Source organism: Labrus bergylta, chromosome 22 (assembly GCF_963930695.1).
Source record: "Labrus bergylta chromosome 22, fLabBer1.1, whole genome shotgun sequence".
In the NCBI taxonomy this organism is placed as follows: Eukaryota; Metazoa; Chordata; class Actinopteri; order Labriformes; family Labridae; genus Labrus; species Labrus bergylta.
The window spans coordinates 11,895,975-11,914,436 of NC_089216.1; the positions used below are offsets into that span (position 1 = coordinate 11,895,975).

The 18,462-nt window shown below is 49.3% G+C and overlaps 3 protein-coding genes across 3 annotated transcripts; all 3 read left to right on the plus strand.

Annotated features, from left to right (window-relative positions):
- Positions 1-1,648: 1,648 nt before the first annotated feature.
- Positions 1,649-6,798, plus strand: LOC136177536 (uncharacterized; the record flags this gene model as incomplete). The annotated part of the gene is made up of 4 exons (XM_065950964.1): positions 1,649-1,749; positions 1,856-1,987; positions 2,147-2,745; positions 5,483-6,798. Coding segments are annotated over exons 1-4 (2,148 nt in total), but the record flags the coding sequence as incomplete, so codon positions are not given.
- Positions 6,799-7,824: 1,026 nt separating this feature from the next.
- On the plus strand, positions 7,825-10,298 carry LOC136177537 (mucin-2-like; the record flags this gene model as incomplete). Its single annotated transcript, XM_065950965.1, has 2 exons — positions 7,825-9,914; positions 10,001-10,298. Coding segments are annotated over 2 exons (2,388 nt in total), but the record flags the coding sequence as incomplete, so codon positions are not given.
- A 4,366-nt stretch (positions 10,299-14,664) lies between these two features.
- LOC136177538 (threonine-rich protein-like) lies at positions 14,665-17,850 on the plus strand (the record flags this gene model as incomplete). The annotated part of the gene is made up of 2 exons (XM_065950966.1): positions 14,665-14,712; positions 17,797-17,850. Coding segments are annotated over 2 exons (102 nt in total), but the record flags the coding sequence as incomplete, so codon positions are not given.
- Between the last annotated feature and the right edge of the window lie 612 nt (positions 17,851-18,462).

Genomic DNA, 18,462 nt, shown 5'->3' on the forward strand with positions numbered 1-18,462 from the left:
GCTGTTCCCACAACAACGACAGCAACAACAGCCACATATGCTCCAACAACCACCACTGAAGCTCCAACAACAACCACAGCTTCTACAACAACAACCACAGCAACAACAACCACAGCTGCTCCAACAACAACCACAACAGCAGCTCTAACAACAACCACAGCAGCTCCAACAACAACAGCAGCAGCTCCAACAACGACCACAAGTGCTCCAACAACAACCACAACATCGCCAACAACAACCATAGCCTCTCCAACAATAACAGCAGGAGCTCCAACAACAACAGCAGGTCAAAAAACCTCCACAGATGATCCAACAACAGCATCTCCAACAACAACCACAGCCACTACAACGACAACCACGTCCTCTCCAACAACAACAGCTGCAGCTCTACCAACAATCACAGCTGCTCCCACAAAAACTACAGCAACAACAACCACCAATGAAGCTCCAACAACAACCACAGCAACAACAACCACAACAGCAGCTCTAACAACAACCACAGCTGCTCCCACAACCATAACAGCAGTTCCAACAACAACCATCTCGGCTCCAACAACAACCACAGCCGCTCCAACAACCACAGCCGCTCCAACAACAACCACAGCTGCTCCAACAACAACAGCTGCTCCTACAACCACGTCAGAAGCTCCAACAACAACCACTGCAGCTCCAACAACAACTACAGCTGCACCAACAACAACCAAAGCTGCTCCAACAACCACCACTGCAGCTCCAACAACCACCACTCTAGCTCCAACAACAATTACAGCCGCTCCAACAACGACGACAGCTGCTCCAACAACCACAGCTGCTCCTTCAACCACGACAGCAGCTCCAACAACCACCACAGCTTCTCCAACAACAACTACAGAAACAACAACCACTGCAGATCCAACAACGACCGCAGCTGCCCCAACAACAACCACAGCTGTATCAACAAAAACCACAGCCGCCCCAACAACAACAACAGCTGCTCAAAGAACTACCACTGCAGCTCTGACAACAACAGCAGCTGCTCCAACAACAACCACAGCCGCTGAAACAACAACCACAGCTGCTCCAATAACAACCACAGCTGCTAAAACAACAACCACAGCCGCTCCAACAAACACAGCTACACCAACAACAACCACAGCTGCACCAACATCATCCACAGGTGCATCAACAACCACCACAGCTTCTCCAACAACAACCACAGAAACAACAACCACTGCAGCTCCAACAACGACCGCAGCTGCCCCAACAACAACCACAGCTGTATCAACAAAAACCACAGCTGCCCCAACAACAACAACAGCTGCTCAAAGAACTACCACTGCAGCTCTGACAACAACAGCAGCTACTCCAATAACAACCACAGCTGCTAAAACAACAACCACAGCTGCTCCAACAAACACAGCTACACCAACAAGAACCACAGCTGCACCAACATCAACCACAGGTGCATCAACAACAACCACAGCCGCCCCACAAATAATCACAGCTCCAACAACAAATACAGCCGCTCCAACAACAACCACAGCTGCTCCAATAACAACCACAGCCACTAAAACAACAACCACAGCTGCTCCAATAACAACCACAGCCGCTAAAACAACAACCACAGCTGCTCCAACAACAACCACAGCTACACTAACATCAATCACAGATGCATCAACAACAACCACAGCCCCCCCACCAACAATCACAGCTCCAACAACAACTACTGCAGCTCCAACAACAACCACAGCCGACCCAACAACCACAACTGCAGCTCCAACAACAACCACAGCTACTCCAACAACAACCACAGCTATTCCAACAACCACCACTGCAGCTCTAACAACAACCACAGCCGCTCCAATAACAACCACAGCTGCTCCAACAACAACAGCTGCTCCAACAACCATGACAGCCGTTCCAACAACGACGACAGCAGGTCAAACAACAACCACAGCTGCTCCAACTACAACCACAGCTGCTCCAACAACCACAGCTGCTCCTTCAAGTATAAAAACAGCTCCAACAGGAACAACCACAGCAGCCTCACAAACCACCACAGCAGCTCCAACAACCACAGCAGCTCCTACAGTCACAACAGCAGCTAAATCAACAACCACAGCTCCTCAAACAACAAACACAGCTGCTACAACAACAACCACATCAGCTCCAACAACAACCACAGCAGTTCCAACACTAACCACAGCAGCTCCTACAACAACCACAGCTTGTCCAAAAACGACAATAGCAGCTCCAACTACAACCACAGCAGGTTCAACAACCACAGCTGCTCCTACAACTATGTTAGCAGCTATAACAACCACAGTAGCCCCACAAACCACAACAGCAGTTTCAACAACAACCACAGCCTCTGCAACAACCACCACTGCAGCTCCAACAACCACCACTGCAGCTCCAACATCAACTACCGCTGTTCCAACAACTACAGCTGCACCAACAACAACCACAGCTGCTCCAACAACAACCACTGCAGCTCCAACAACCACCACTGCAGATCCAACAACAGCTACATCCGCTCCGACAACAACCACAGCCGCACCAAAAACGACGACAGCTGCTCCAACAACAACCATAGCTGCATCTCAAACAACCACCACTGCAGATCCAAAAACAACTACATCCGCTCCAACAACAACCACAGCTGCACCAACAACGACGACAGCTGCTCCAACAACCACACCTGCAATTACAACCACGACAGCAGCTCCAACAACAACCACAGCTGCTCCAACAACAACCACAGCTGCATCAACAAAAACAACAGCCGCCCCAACAAAGACCACAGCTGCTCCAACAACCACCACTGCAGCTCTAACAACAACCACAGCTGCTCCAACAACAACTACAGCTACACAAACAACAACCACAGCCGCTCCAACAACAACCACAGCCGCTAAAACAACAACCACAGCTGCTCCAACAACAACCACAGCCGATAAAACAACAACCACAGCTACAAAAACAACAACCACAGCTGCACCAACATCAACCACAGATGCGTCAACAACAACCACAGCCGCCCCACCAACAACCACAGCTCCAACAACAACTACTGCAGCTCCAACAACAAAAAGTTCATTTCCAACAATAACAACAGCTTCTCCAACACCAACCATAGCTGTTCCAACAACAACCACTGCAGCTCCAACAATAAAAAGTTCATTTCCAACAACAAACACAGCTACTCCAACACCAACCACAGCTGCAACAATAAACACAGCTGCTCCAACAACGACCACAGCTGATCCTACATCCACGACAGCAGCTCCAACAACAACCACAGCTTCTCCAACAATGACAACTGCATCAACAACTACAGCTCCAACAACAACTACAGCAACAACAGCCACAGCTGCTCCAACAACCACCACTGCAGCTCCAACCACAGCTGCTCCAACTACCACCACTGCAGCTCCAACAACGACCACAGCTGCTCCAACAACATCCACAGCTACATCAACAACAATTACAATTGCTCAAACAACCACCACTGCAGCTCTAACAACAACCACAGCTGATACAACAACCACAGCCACTCCAACAACAACCACAGCTGCTCTAACAACGACCACAGCCACTCCAACAACAACCGCTCCAACAACATCTTCTGCTGCACCAACAACCACCACTGCAGCTCCAACAACGACCACAGCTGCACAAACAACAACCACAGCTGCTACACCAACCACTGCAGCTCATACAATGTCGACGACAGCTCAAACAAAACAAACCACTGCTGCTCGAACAAGGACTGCAATTCCAACAACCACAGCCGCTCCAATCTCAACCACAGCTGCTCCAACAACCACATCTTCTCCAACAACCACACCAGCCCCACAAACCACCACAGCAGCTGCAACAACAACAACTGCAGCTCAAACAACAACAACAGCTGTTCCAACCACATCCACAATTGATCCAAAAACCACAGCAGCTCCAACAGCCACAACAACATCTCCAACACAAACCACAGCTGCTCCACCAACAACCACAGCAGCTCCTACAACAACCACAGCAGCGAAAACAACAACCACATTTGCTCTAATAACATCCACTGCAGCTCCAACAATGACGACAGCAGCTCCAACAACGACAACATCATCTCCAACACCAACCACAGCTGCTCCAACAACAACCATAGCATCTAAATCAACAACCACAGCTTCTCCAATGACATCCACTGCAGCTCAAACAACAACAACAGCTTCTCCAACACCAACCATAGCTGCTCCAACAACCACAACTGCATTTCCAAAAACAAGCAAAGCTGCTCCAACAACAACCACTGCAGCTCCAACAACAAAAAGTTCATTTCCAACAATAACAACAGCTTCTCCAACAGCAACCATAGCTGTTCCAACAACAACCAATGCAGCTCCAACAACAAAAAGTTCATTTCCAACAACAACCACAGCTACTCAAACACCAACCACAGCTGCGACAATAAACACAGCTGCTTCATCAACAACCATAGCTGCACCAACAACCACCACTGCAGCTTCAACAACAACCATAGCCGCTCCAACAACAACCACAGCTGCTCCAACATCCACAGCTGATCCTACAACAACGACAGCAGCTCCAACAACAACCACAGCTTTTCCAACAATGGCAACTGCATCAACAACTACAGCTCCAACAACAACTACACCAACAACAGCCACAGCTGCTCCAACAACCACCACTGCAGCTCCAACCACAGCTGCTACAACTACCACCACTGCAGCTCCAACAACGACCACAGCTGCTCCAACAACATCCACAGCTACATCAACAACAATCACAATTGCTCAAACAACCACCACTGCAGCTCTAACAACAACCACAGCTGATACAACAACCACAGCTTCTCCAACAACAACCACAGCTGCACAAACAACAACCACAGCTGCTACAACAACCACTGCAGCTACAACAACCACTGCTGCTCCAACAACAACCACTGCAGCTCCAATAACAACCACAGCTGCACCAACAACAACCACAGCTGACACAACAACCACAGCCAGTCCAACACCAACAACTGCAACTCAAACAACAACCACAGCTGTTCCAAATACATCCACAGCGGCTCCAACAACCACAGCTGCTCCTACAACTATGACAGCAACTCCAAAAACAACAACAACCACAACAGCTCCAACACCAATTATAGCTGCTCAAACAACAACCACAGCTGCTCAAACAACAACCACAGCTGCTCCAACACCAACAACTTCAGCTCAAAAAACAACCACAGCTGTTCCATCTCCAACCACAGCTGCTCCAACAACAACAGCTGTTCCTACGACCACGAAAACAACTCCAAAAACGACGACACAAGCTCAAAAAACAACCACAGCTGTTCCATCTCCAACCACAGCTGCTCCAACAACAACAGCTGTTCCTACGACCACGAAAACAACTCCAAAAACGACGACACAAGCTCCAACTACAACCACTGCAATTCCAACAACCACAGCCGTTCCAATCTCAACCACAGCTGCTCCAACAACCACATCTTCTCCAACAACTACACCAGCCCCACAAACCACCACAGCAGCTCCAACAACAACAACTGCATCTCAAACAACAACAACAACAGCTGTTCCAACCACATCCACTGCAGCTCCAACAATGGCGACAACAACCACAGCAGCTCCTACAGCCACAACAACATCTCCAAGACAAACCACAGCTGCTCCAACAACAATCACAGCAGCTAAAACAACAACCACATCTGCTCCAATAACATCCACTGCAGCTCCAACAATGGCGACAGCAGCTCCAACAACGTCAACATCATCTCCAACACCAACCACAGCTGCTCCAACATCAACCACAGCATCTAAATCAACAACCACAGCTGCTCCAATGACATCCACTGCAGCTCCAACAACGATAACATCATCTCCAACACCAACCACAGCTGCACCAACAACAACCACAGCTGTTCCATCTACAACCAAAGCTGCTCGAACAACCACAGCTGCTTCTACAACTTTGACAGCAACTCCAACAACAACAACAACAGCTGTTCCAACCACATCCACTGCAGCTCCAACAATGGCGACAACAACCACAGCAGCTCCTACAGCCACAACAACATCTCCAAGACAAACCACAGCTGCTCCAACAACAATCACAGCAGCTAAAACAACAACCACATCTGCTCCAACAACATCCACTGCAGCTCCAACAATGGCGACAGCAGCTCCAACAACGTCAACATCATCTCCAACACCAACCACAGCTGCTCCAACATCAACCAAAGCATCTAAATCAACAACCACAGCTGCTCCAATGACATCCACTGCAGCTCCAACAACGATAACATCATCTCCAACACCAACCACAGCTGCACCAACAACAACCACAGCTGTTCCATCTACAACCAAAGCTGCTCGAACAACCACAGCTGCTTCTACAACTTTGACAGCAACTCCAACAACAACAACAACCACAACAGCTCCAACACCAACAATAGCTGCTCAAACAACAACCACAGCTGCTCCAACACCAACCACTGCAGCTCCTACAGCCACAACAACATCTCCAACACAAACCACAGCTGCTCCAACAACAATCACAGCAGCTAAAACAACAACCACATCTGCTCCAATAACATCCACTGCAGCTCCAACAATGGCGACAGCAGCTCCAACAACGTCAACATCATCTCCAACACCAACCACAGCTGCTCCAACATCAACCACAGCATCTAAATCAACAACCACAGCTGCTCCAATGACATCCACTGCAGCTCCAACAACGATAACATCATCTCCAACACCAACCACAGCTGCACCAACAACAACCACAGCTGTTCCATCTACAACCACAGCTGCTCGAACAACCACAGCTGCTCCTACAACTATGACAGCAACTCCAACAACAACAACAACCACAACAGCTCCAACACCAACAATAGCTGCTCAAACAACAACCACAGCTGCTCAAACAACAACCACAGCTGCTTCAAAAACAACAACAGCAGCTCAAACAACAACCACAGCCACTCCAACAACAACCACAGCTGCTCCAACACCAACCACTGCAGCTCATACAATGTCGACGACAACTCAAACAATAACCACTGCTACTCGAACAAGGACTGCAATTCCAACAACCACAGCCGCTCCAATCTCAACCACAGCTGCTCCAACAACCACATCTTCTCCAACAACCACACCGGCCCCACAAACCACCACAGCAGCTGCAACAACAACAACTGCAGCTCAAACAACAACAACAGCTGTTCCAACCTCATCCACAATTGATCCAAAAACCACAGCTGCTCAAACAACCACAGCAGCTCCTACAGCCAAAAGAACACCTCCAACAACAACCACAGCTGCTCCAACAACAACGACAGTAGCTCCTACAACAACCACAGCAGCTAAAACAACAACCACATCTGCTCCAATAACATCCACTGCAGCTCCAACAATGACGACAGCTGCTCCAACAACCACAGCTGCTCCAACAACCACAGCAGCTCCTACAGCCAAAAGAACATCTCCAACACAAACCACAGCTGCTCCAACAACAACCACAGCAGCTAAAACAACAACCACATCTGCTCCAACAACATCCACTGCAGCTCCAACAATGACGACAGCAGCTCCAACAACGACAACATCATCTCCAACACCAACCACAGCTGCTCCAACATCAACCACAGCATCTAAATCAACAACCACAGCTGCTCCAATGACATCCACTGCAGCTCCAACAACGACAACATCATCCCCAACACCAACCACAGCTGTTCCATCTACAACCACAGCCGGTCCAACAACCACAGCTGCTCCTACAACTATGACAGCAACTCCAACAACAACAACAACCACAACAGCTCCAACACCAACAATAGCTGCTCAAACAACAACCACAGCTGCTCAAACAACAACCACAGCTGCTTCAAAAACAACAACAGCAGCTCAAACAACAACCACAGCCACTCCAACAACAACCACAGCTGCTCCAATAACCACAACAGCTCCTACAGCCACAAGAACATCTCCAACACAAACCACAGCTGCTCCAACAACAACCACAGCAGCTCCTACAACAACCACAGCAGCTAAAACAACAACCACATCTGCTCCAATACCATCCACTGCAGCTCCAACAACCACAACAGCTGCTCCAACAACCACAGCTACTCATACAACCACGACAGCAGCTCCAACAACAACAACAGCTTCTCCAACACCAACCACAGCCGCGCCAACAACAACCATAGCTGCACCAACAACAACCACAACAGCTCCAACACCAACAATAGCTGCTCAAACAACAACCACAGCTGCTCAAACAACAACCACAGCTGCTTCAAAAACAACAACAGCAGCTCAAACAACAACCACAGCCACTCCAACAACAACCACAGCTGCTCCAATAACCACAACAGCTCCTACAGCCACAACAACATCTCCAACACAAACCACAGCTGCTCCAACAACAACCACAGCAGCTCCTACAACAACCACAGCAGCTAAAACAACAACCACATCTGCTCCAATATCATCCACTGCAGCTCCAACAACGACAACAGCTGCTTCCACAAACACAGCTACTCATACAACCACGACAGCAGCTCCAACAACAACAACAGCTTCTCCAACACCAACCACAGCCGCGCCAACAACAACCATAGCTGCACCAACAACCACCACTGCAGCTTCAACAACAAACATACCCACTCCAACAACAACCACAACCGCTCCAACAACAACATCTGCTGCACCATCAACAACCACAGCTGCTCCAACAACAACCACAGCTGCTCCAACAACAACCACAACTGCTCCAACAACAACCACAGCAACAACAACCATAGCTGCACCAACAACCACCACTGCAGCTTCAACAACAACCACAGCCGCTCCAACAACAACCACAGCTCCAACAACACCTACAGCAACAACAGCCACAGCTGCTCCAACAACCACCACTGCAGCTCCAACCACAGCTGCTCCAACTACCACCACTGCAGCTTCAACAACAACCACAGCCGCTCCAACAACAACCACAGCTCCAACAACAACTACAGCAACAACGACCACAGCTGCTCCAACAACATCCACAGCTGCATCAACAACAACCATAGCCGCTCCAACAACAACCACAGCTCCAACAACAACTACAGCAACAACGACCACAGCCGCCCCAACAACAACCACAATTGCTCAAACAACCACAACTGCAGCTCTAACAACAACCACAGCTGATACAACAATCACAGCCACTCCAACAACAACCACAGCCACTCTAACAACGACCACAGCCACTCCAACAACAACCACAACCGCTCCAACAACAACTTCTGCTGCACCAACAACCACCACTGCATCTCCAACAATGACCACAGCTTCTCCAACAACAACCACAGCTTACACAACAACCACAGCCAGTCCAACAACAACCACAGCCGCTCTAACAATGACCAGAGCCGCTCCAACAACAACCACAACCGCTACAACAACAACTTCTGCTGCACCAACAACAACCACAGCTGCTCCAACATCCACCACTGCAGCTCCAACAACAACAGCTCCTCCAATAACAACCACAGCTGATCCAACAACAACCACAGCTGCTCCAACAACAACCACAGCCACGCCAACAACAACCACAGCTGCTCCAACAATGACAACTGCATCAACAACCACAGCTCCAACAACAACTACAGCAACAACAGCCACAGTTGCTCCAACAACCACCACTGCAGCTCCAACCACAGCTGCTCCAACTACCACCACTGCAGCTCCAACAACGACCACAGCTGCTCCAACAACATCCACAGCTGCATCAACAACAACCACAGCCGCCCCAACAACAACCACAATTGCTCAAACATCCACCACTGCAGCTCTAACAACAACCACAGCTGATACAACAACCACAGCCACTCCATCAACAACCACAGCTGCTCTTACGACGACCACAGCCACTCCAACTACAACCACAACCGCTCCAACAACAACTTTTGCTGCACCAACAACCACCACTGCAGCTCCAACAACAACCACAGCTGCTCCAACAACAAACACAGCGGCTCCAACAAAGACCACATCAGCTCCAGCAACAACCACAGCTGCTCCAACACCAACCACTGCAGCTCCAACAACGACGACAACAACTCCAACAACAACCACACCGACTCCAAAAGCAGCCACAGCGGCTCCAACAACAACCACTGCAGCTCCAACAACAATCACTGCAGCTCCAACAACAAACACAGCGGCTCCAACAAAGACCACATCAGCTCCAGCAACAACCACAGCTGCTCCAACACCAACCACTGCAGCTAAAACAACGACGACAGCAAATCCAACAACAACCACACCGACTCCAAAAGCAGCCACAGCTGCTCCAACAACAACCACAGCAGCTCCCACAACACCCACACCGACTCCAACTCCAGCCGCTCCAACAACAATGGCTGCTCCAACACCAACCACTGCAGCTCATACAACGTCAAACACAGCTTCTCCCACAACTACCACTGCAGTTCCAACAACCATCACAGCTGCTCCCACAACCACAGCTGCTCCCACAACCACTACAGCAGCTCCAACAACAACAACAACCACAACAGCTCCAACACCAATTATAGCTGCTCAAACAACAACCACAGCTCTTCCAAATACATCCACAGCGGCTCCAACAACCACAGCTGCTCCTAAAACTATGACAGCAACTCCAACAACAACCACAACCACAACAGCTCCAACACCAATTATAGCTGCTCAAACAACAACCACAGCTGCTCCAACACCAACAACTTCAGCTCGAACTACAACCACAGCTGCTCCAACAACCACAGCTGCTCCTACAACTCTGACAGCAGCTACAACAACCACAGTAGCCCCACAAACCACCACAAAAGTTCCAACAAGCACCATTCCGGCTCCAACATCATCCACAGCCGCTCCAACAACAATTACAGCAGCTCCAACAACAACACCGACTCCAACAACAACCACAGCTGCTCCAAAAACAACAACAGCAGCTCATACAACAACCACAGCCACTCCAACAACAACCACAGCCACTCCAACAACAACCACAGCTGCTCCAACACCAACAACTGCAGCTCATACAATGTCGACGACAGCTCAAACAATAACCACTGCTGCTCGAACAAGGACTGAAATTCCAACAACCACAGCCGTTCCAATCTTAACCACAGCTGCTCCAACAACCACATCTTCTCCAACAACCACACCGGCCCTACAAACCACCACAGCAGCTCCAACAACAACAACTGCAGCTCAAACAACAACAACAGCAGTTCCAACCACATCCACAATTGATCCAAAAACCACAGTTGCTCCAACAACCACAGCAGCTCCTACAGCCACAACAACATCTCCAACACAAACCACAGCTGCTCCAACAACAACCACAGTCGCTCCGACAGCCACAACAACATGTCCAACACAAACCACAGCTGCTCCAACAACAACCACAGCATCTAAATCAACAACCACAGCTGCTCCAATGACATCCACAGCTGCTCCAACAACGACAACATCATCTCCAACACCAACCACAGCTGCACCAACAACAACCACAGCTGTTCCATCTACAACCACAGCTGCTCCTACAACTATGACAGCAACTCCAACAACAAAAACAACCACAACAGCTCCAACACCAACAATAGCTACTCAAACAACAACCACAGCTGCTCCAACAACAAACACAGCGGCTCCAACAAAGACCACATCAGCTCCAGCAACAACCACAGCTGCTCCAACACCAACCACTGCAGCTCCAACAACGACGACAACAACTCCAACAACAACCACACCGACTCCAAAAGCAGCCACAGCGGCTCCAACAACAACCACTGCAGCTCCAACAACAATCACTGCAGCTCCAACAACAAACACAGCGGCTCCAACAAAGACCACATCAGCTCCAGCAACAACCACAGCTGCTCCAACACCAACCACTGCAGCTAAAACAACGACGACAGCAAATCCAACAACAACCACACCGACTCCAAAAGCAGCCACAGCTGCTCCAACAACAACCACAGCAGCTCCCACAACACCCACACCGACTCCAACTCCAGCCGCTCCAACAACAATGGCTGCTCCAACACCAACCACTGCAGCTCATACAACGTCAAACACAGCTTCTCCCACAACTACCACTGCAGTTCCAACAACCATCACAGCTGCTCCCACAACCACAGCTGCTCCCACAACCACTACAGCAGCTCCAACAACAACAACAACCACAACAGCTCCAACACCAATTATAGCTGCTCAAACAACAACCACAGCTGTTCCAAATACATCCACAGCTGCTCCAACAACAACCACAGCAGCTCCCACAACACCCACACCGACTCCAACTCCAGCCGCTCCAACAACAATGGCTGCTCCAACACCAACCACTGCAGCTCATACAACGTCAAACACAGCTTCTCCCACAACTACCACTGCAGTTCCAACAACCATCACAGCTGCTCCCACAACCACAGCTGCTCCCACAACCACTACAGCAGCTCCAACAACAACAACAACCACAACAGCTCCAACACCAATTATAGCTGCTCAAACAACAACCACAGCTGCTCCAACACCAACAACTTCAGCTCGAACTACAACCACAGCTGCTCCAACAACCACAGCTGCTCCGACAACTCTGACAGCAGCTACAACAACCACAGTAGCCCCACAAACCACCACAAAAGTTCCAACAAGCACCATTCCGGCTCCAACATCATCCACAGCCGCTCCAACAACAATTACAGCAGCTCCAACAACAACACCAACTCCAACAACAACCACAGCTGCTCCAAAAACAACAACAGCAGCTCATACAACAACCACAGCCACTCCAACAACAACCACAGCCACTCCAACAACAACCACAGCTGCTCCAACACCAACAACTGCAGCTCATACAATGTCGACGACAGCTCAAACAATAACCACTGCTGCTCGAACAAGGACTGAAATTCCAACAACCACAGCCGTTCCAACATCATCCACAGCCGCTCCAACAACAATTACAGCAGCTCCAACAACAACACCAACTCCAACAACAACCACAGCTGCTCCAAAAACAACAACAGCAGCTCATACAACAACCACAGCCACTCCAACAACAACCACAGCCACTCCAACAACAACCACAGCTGCTCCAACACCAACAACTGCAGCTCATACAATGTCGACGACAGCTCAAACAATAACCACTGCTGCTCGAACAAGGACTGAAATTCCAACAACCACAGCCGTTCCAATCTCAACCACAGCTGCTCCAACAACCACATCTTCACCAACAACCACACCGGCCCTACAAACCACCACAGCAGCTCCAACAACAACAACTGCAGCTCAAACAACAACAACAGCAGTTCCAACCACATCCACAATTGATCCAAAAACCACAGTTGCTCCAACAACCACAGCAGCTCCTACAGCCACAACAACATCTCCAACACAAACCACAGCTGCTCCAACAACAACCACAGTCGCTCCGACAGCCACAACAACATGTCCAACACAAACCACAGCTGCTCCAACAACAACCACAGCATCTAAATCTACAACCACAGCTGCTCCAACTACCACAGCTGCTCCAACAACGACAACATCATCTCCAACACCAACCACAGCTGCACCAACAACAACCACAGCTGTTCCATCTACAACCACAGCTGCTCCTACAACTATGACAGCAACTCCAACAACAAAAACAACCACAACAGCTCCAACACCAACAATAGCTACTCAAACAACAACCACAGCTGCTCAAACAACAACCACAGCTGCTCCAAAAACAACAACAGCAGCTCAAACAACAACCACAGCCACTCCAACAACAACCACAGCTACTCCAACAATAACCACTGCAGCTCCAACAACAAAAACTTCATTTCCAACAACAACCACAGCTGCTCCAACAACAAACACAGCTACTTCAACACCAACAACAACCATAACAGCTCCGACACCAACCATAGCTGCTCAAACAACAACCACAGCTGCTCAAACAACGACCACAGCTGCTCCAAAAACAACAACAGCAGCTCGAACAACAACCACAGCCACTCTAACAATAACCACTGCAGCTCATACAATGTTGACGACAGCTCAAACAATAACCACTGCTGCTCGAACAAGGACTGCAATTCCAACAACCACAGCCGCAACAATCTCAACCACAGCTGCTCCAACAACCACATCTTCTCCAACAACCACACCAGCCCCACAAACCACCACAGCAGCTCCAACAACAACAACTGCAGCTCAAACAACAACAAGAGCTGTTCCAACCACAGCAACAATTTATCCAAAAACCACAGCAGCTCCTACAGCCACAACAACATCTCCAACACAAACCACAGCTGCTCCAACAACAACCACAGCAGCTCCTACAACAGCCACGGCAGCTAAAACAACAACCACATCTGCTCCAATAACATCCACTGCAGCTCCAACAATGACGACAGCTGTTTCAACAACCACAGCTGCTCCTACAAACACGACAGCAGCTCCAACAACGACAACATCATCTCCAACACCAACCACAGCTGCTCCAACATCAACCACAGCATCGAAATCAACAACCACAGCTGTACCAATGACATCCACTGCAGCTCCAACAATAACAACAGCTTCTCCAACACCAACCATAGCTGCTCCAACATCAACCACAGCATCGAAATCAACAACCACAGCTGTACCAATGACATCCACTGCAGCTCCAACAATAACAACATCATCTCCAACACCAACCACAGCTGCTCCAACATCAACCACAGCATCGAAATCAACAACCACAGCTGTACCAATGACATCCACTGCAGCTCAAACAACAACAACAGCAGTTCCAACCACATCCACAATTGATCCAAAAACCACAGTTGCTCCAACAACCACAGCAGCTCCTACAGCCACAACAACATCTCCAACACAAACCACAGCTGCTCCAACAACAACCACAGTCGCTCCGACAGCCACAACAACATGTCCAACACAAACCACAGCTGCTCCAACAACAACCACAGCACCTAAATCAACAACCACAGCTGCTCCAATGACATCCACTGCAGCTCCAACAACGACAACATCATCTCCAACACCAACCACAGCTGCACCAACAACAACCACAGCTGTTCCATCTACAACCACAGCTGCTCCAACTACCACAGCTGCTCCAACAACGACAACATCATCTCCAACACCAACCACAGCTGCACCAACAACAACCACAGCTGTTCCATCTACAACCACAGCTGCTCCTACAACTATGACAGCAACTCCAACAACAAAAACAACCACAACAGCTCCAACACCAACAATAGCTACTCAAACAACAACCACAGCTGCTCCAACAACAAACACAGCGGCTCCAACAAAGACCACATCAGCTCCAGCAACAACCACAGCTGCTCCAACACCAACCACTGCAGCTCCAACAACGACGACAACAACTCCAACAACAACCACACCGACTCCAAAAGCAGCCACAGCGGCTCCAACAACAACCACTGCAGCTCCAACAACAATCACTGCAGCTCCAACAACAAACACAGCGGCTCCAACAAAGACCACATCAGCTCCAGCAACAACCACAGCTGCTCCAACACCAACCACTGCAGCTAAAACAACGACGACAGCAAATCCAACAACAACCACACCGACTCCAAAAGCAGCCACAGCTGCTCCAACAACAACCACAGCAGCTCCCACAACACCCACACCGACTCCAACTCCAGCCGCTCCAACAACAATGGCTGCTCCAACACCAACCACTGCAGCTCATACAACGTCAAACACAGCTTCTCCCACAACTACCACTGCAGTTCCAACAACCATCACAGCTGCTCCCACAACCACAGCTGCTCCCACAACCACTACAGCACCTCCAACAACAACAACAACCACAACAGCTCCAACACCAATTATAGCTGCTCAAACAACAACCACAGCTGTTCCAAATACATCCACAGCGGCTCCAACAACCACAGCTGCTCCTAAAACTATGACAGCAACTCCAACAACAACCACAACCACAACAGCTCCAACACCAATTATAGCTGCTCAAACAACAACCACAGCTGCTCCAACACCAACAACTTCAGCTCGAACTACAACCACAGCTGCTCCAACAACCACAGCTGCTCCTACAACTCTGACAGCAGCTACAACAACCACAGTAGCCCCACAAACCACCACAAAAGTTCCAACAAGCACCATTCCGGCTCCAACATCATCCACAGCCGCTCCAACAACAATTACAGCAGCTCCAACAACAACACCAACTCCAACAACAACCACAGCTGCTCCAAAAACAACAACAGCAGCTCATACAACAACCACAGCCACTCCAACAACAACCACAGCCACTCCAACAACAACCACAGCTGCTCCAACACCAACAACTGCAGCTCATACAATGTCGACGACAGCTCAAACAATAACCACTGCTGCTCGAACAAGGACTGAAATTCCAACAACCACAGCCGTTCCAACATCATCCACAGCCGCTCCAACAACAATTACAGCAGCTCCAACAACAACACCAACTCCAACAACAACCACAGCTGCTCCAAAAACAACAACAGCAGCTCATACAACAACCACAGCCACTCCAACAACAACCACAGCCACTCCAACAACAACCACAGCTGCTCCAACACCAACAACTGCAGCTCATACAATGTCGACGACAGCTCAAACAATAACCACTGCTGCTCGAACAAGGACTGAAATTCCAACAACCACAGCCGTTCCAATCTCAACCACAGCTGCTCCAACAACCACATCTTCTCCAACAACCACACCGGCCCTACAAACCACCACAGCAGCTCCAACAACAACAACTGCAGCTCAAACAACAACAACAGCAGTTCCAACCACATCCACAATTGATCCAAAAACCACAGTTGCTCCAACAACCACAGCAGCTCCTACAGCCACAACAACATCTCCAACACAAACCACAGCTGCTCCAACAACAACCACAGTCGCTCCGACAGCCACAACAACATGTCCAACACAAACCACAGCTGCTCCAACAACAACCACAGCATCTAAATCAACAACCACAGCTGCTCCAATGACATCCAATGCAGCTCCAACAACGACAACATCATCTCCAACACCAACCACAGCTGCACCAACAACAACCACAGCTGTTCCATCTACAACCACAGCTGCTCCAACTACCACAGCTGCTCCAACAACGACAACATCATCTCCAACACCAACCACAGCTGCACCAACAACAACCACAGCTGTTCCATCTACAACCACAGCTGCTCCTACAACTATGACAGCAACTCCAACAACAAAAACAACCACAACAGCTCCAACACCAACAATAGCTACTCAAACAACAACCACAGCTGCTCAAACAACAACCACAGCTGCTCCAAAAACAACAACAGCAGCTCAAACAACAACCACAGCCACTCCAACAACAACCACAGCTACTCCAACAATAACCACTGCAGCTCCAACAACAAAAACTTCATTTCCAACAACAACCACAGCTGCTCCAACAACAAACACAGCTACTTCAACACCAACAACAACCATAACAGCTCCGACACCAACCATAGCTGCTCAAACAACAACCACAGCTGCTCAAACAACGACCACAGCTGCTCCAAAAACAACAACAGCAGCTCGAACAACAACCACAGCCACTCTAACAATAACCACTGCAGCTCATACAATGTTGACGACAGCTCAAACAATAACCACTGCTGCTCGAACAAGGACTGCAATTCCAACAACCACAGCCGCAACAATCTCAACCACAGCTGCTCCAACAACCACATCTTCTCCAACAACCACACCAGCCCCACAAACCACCACAGCAGCTCCAACAACAACAACTGCAGCTCAAACAACAACAAGAGCTGTTCCAACCACAGCAACAATTTATCCAAAAACCACAGCAGCTCCTACAGCCACAACAACATCTCCAACACAAACCACAGCTGCTCCAACAACAACCACAGCAGCTCCTACAACAGCCACGGCAGCTAAAACAACAACCACATCTGCTCCAATAACATCCACTGCAGCTCCAACAATGACGACAGCTGTTTCAACAACCACAGCTGCTCCTACAACCACGACAGCAGCTCCAACAACGACAACATCATCTCCAACACCAACCACAGCTGCTCCAACATCAACCACAGCATCGAAATCAACAACCACAGCTGTACCAATGACATCCACTGCAGCTCCAACAATAACAACAGCTTCTCCAACACCAACCATAGCTGCTTCAACAACAACCACTGCAGCTCCAACAGAAAAAAGTTCATTTCCAACACCAACCACAGCTGCTCCCACAACAACGACAGCAACAACAGCCACAGCTGCTCCAACAACCACGACAGCAGCTCCAACAACAACAGCAGCAGCTCCAACAACGACCACAAGTGCTCCAACAACAACCACAACATCTCCAACAACAACCATAGCC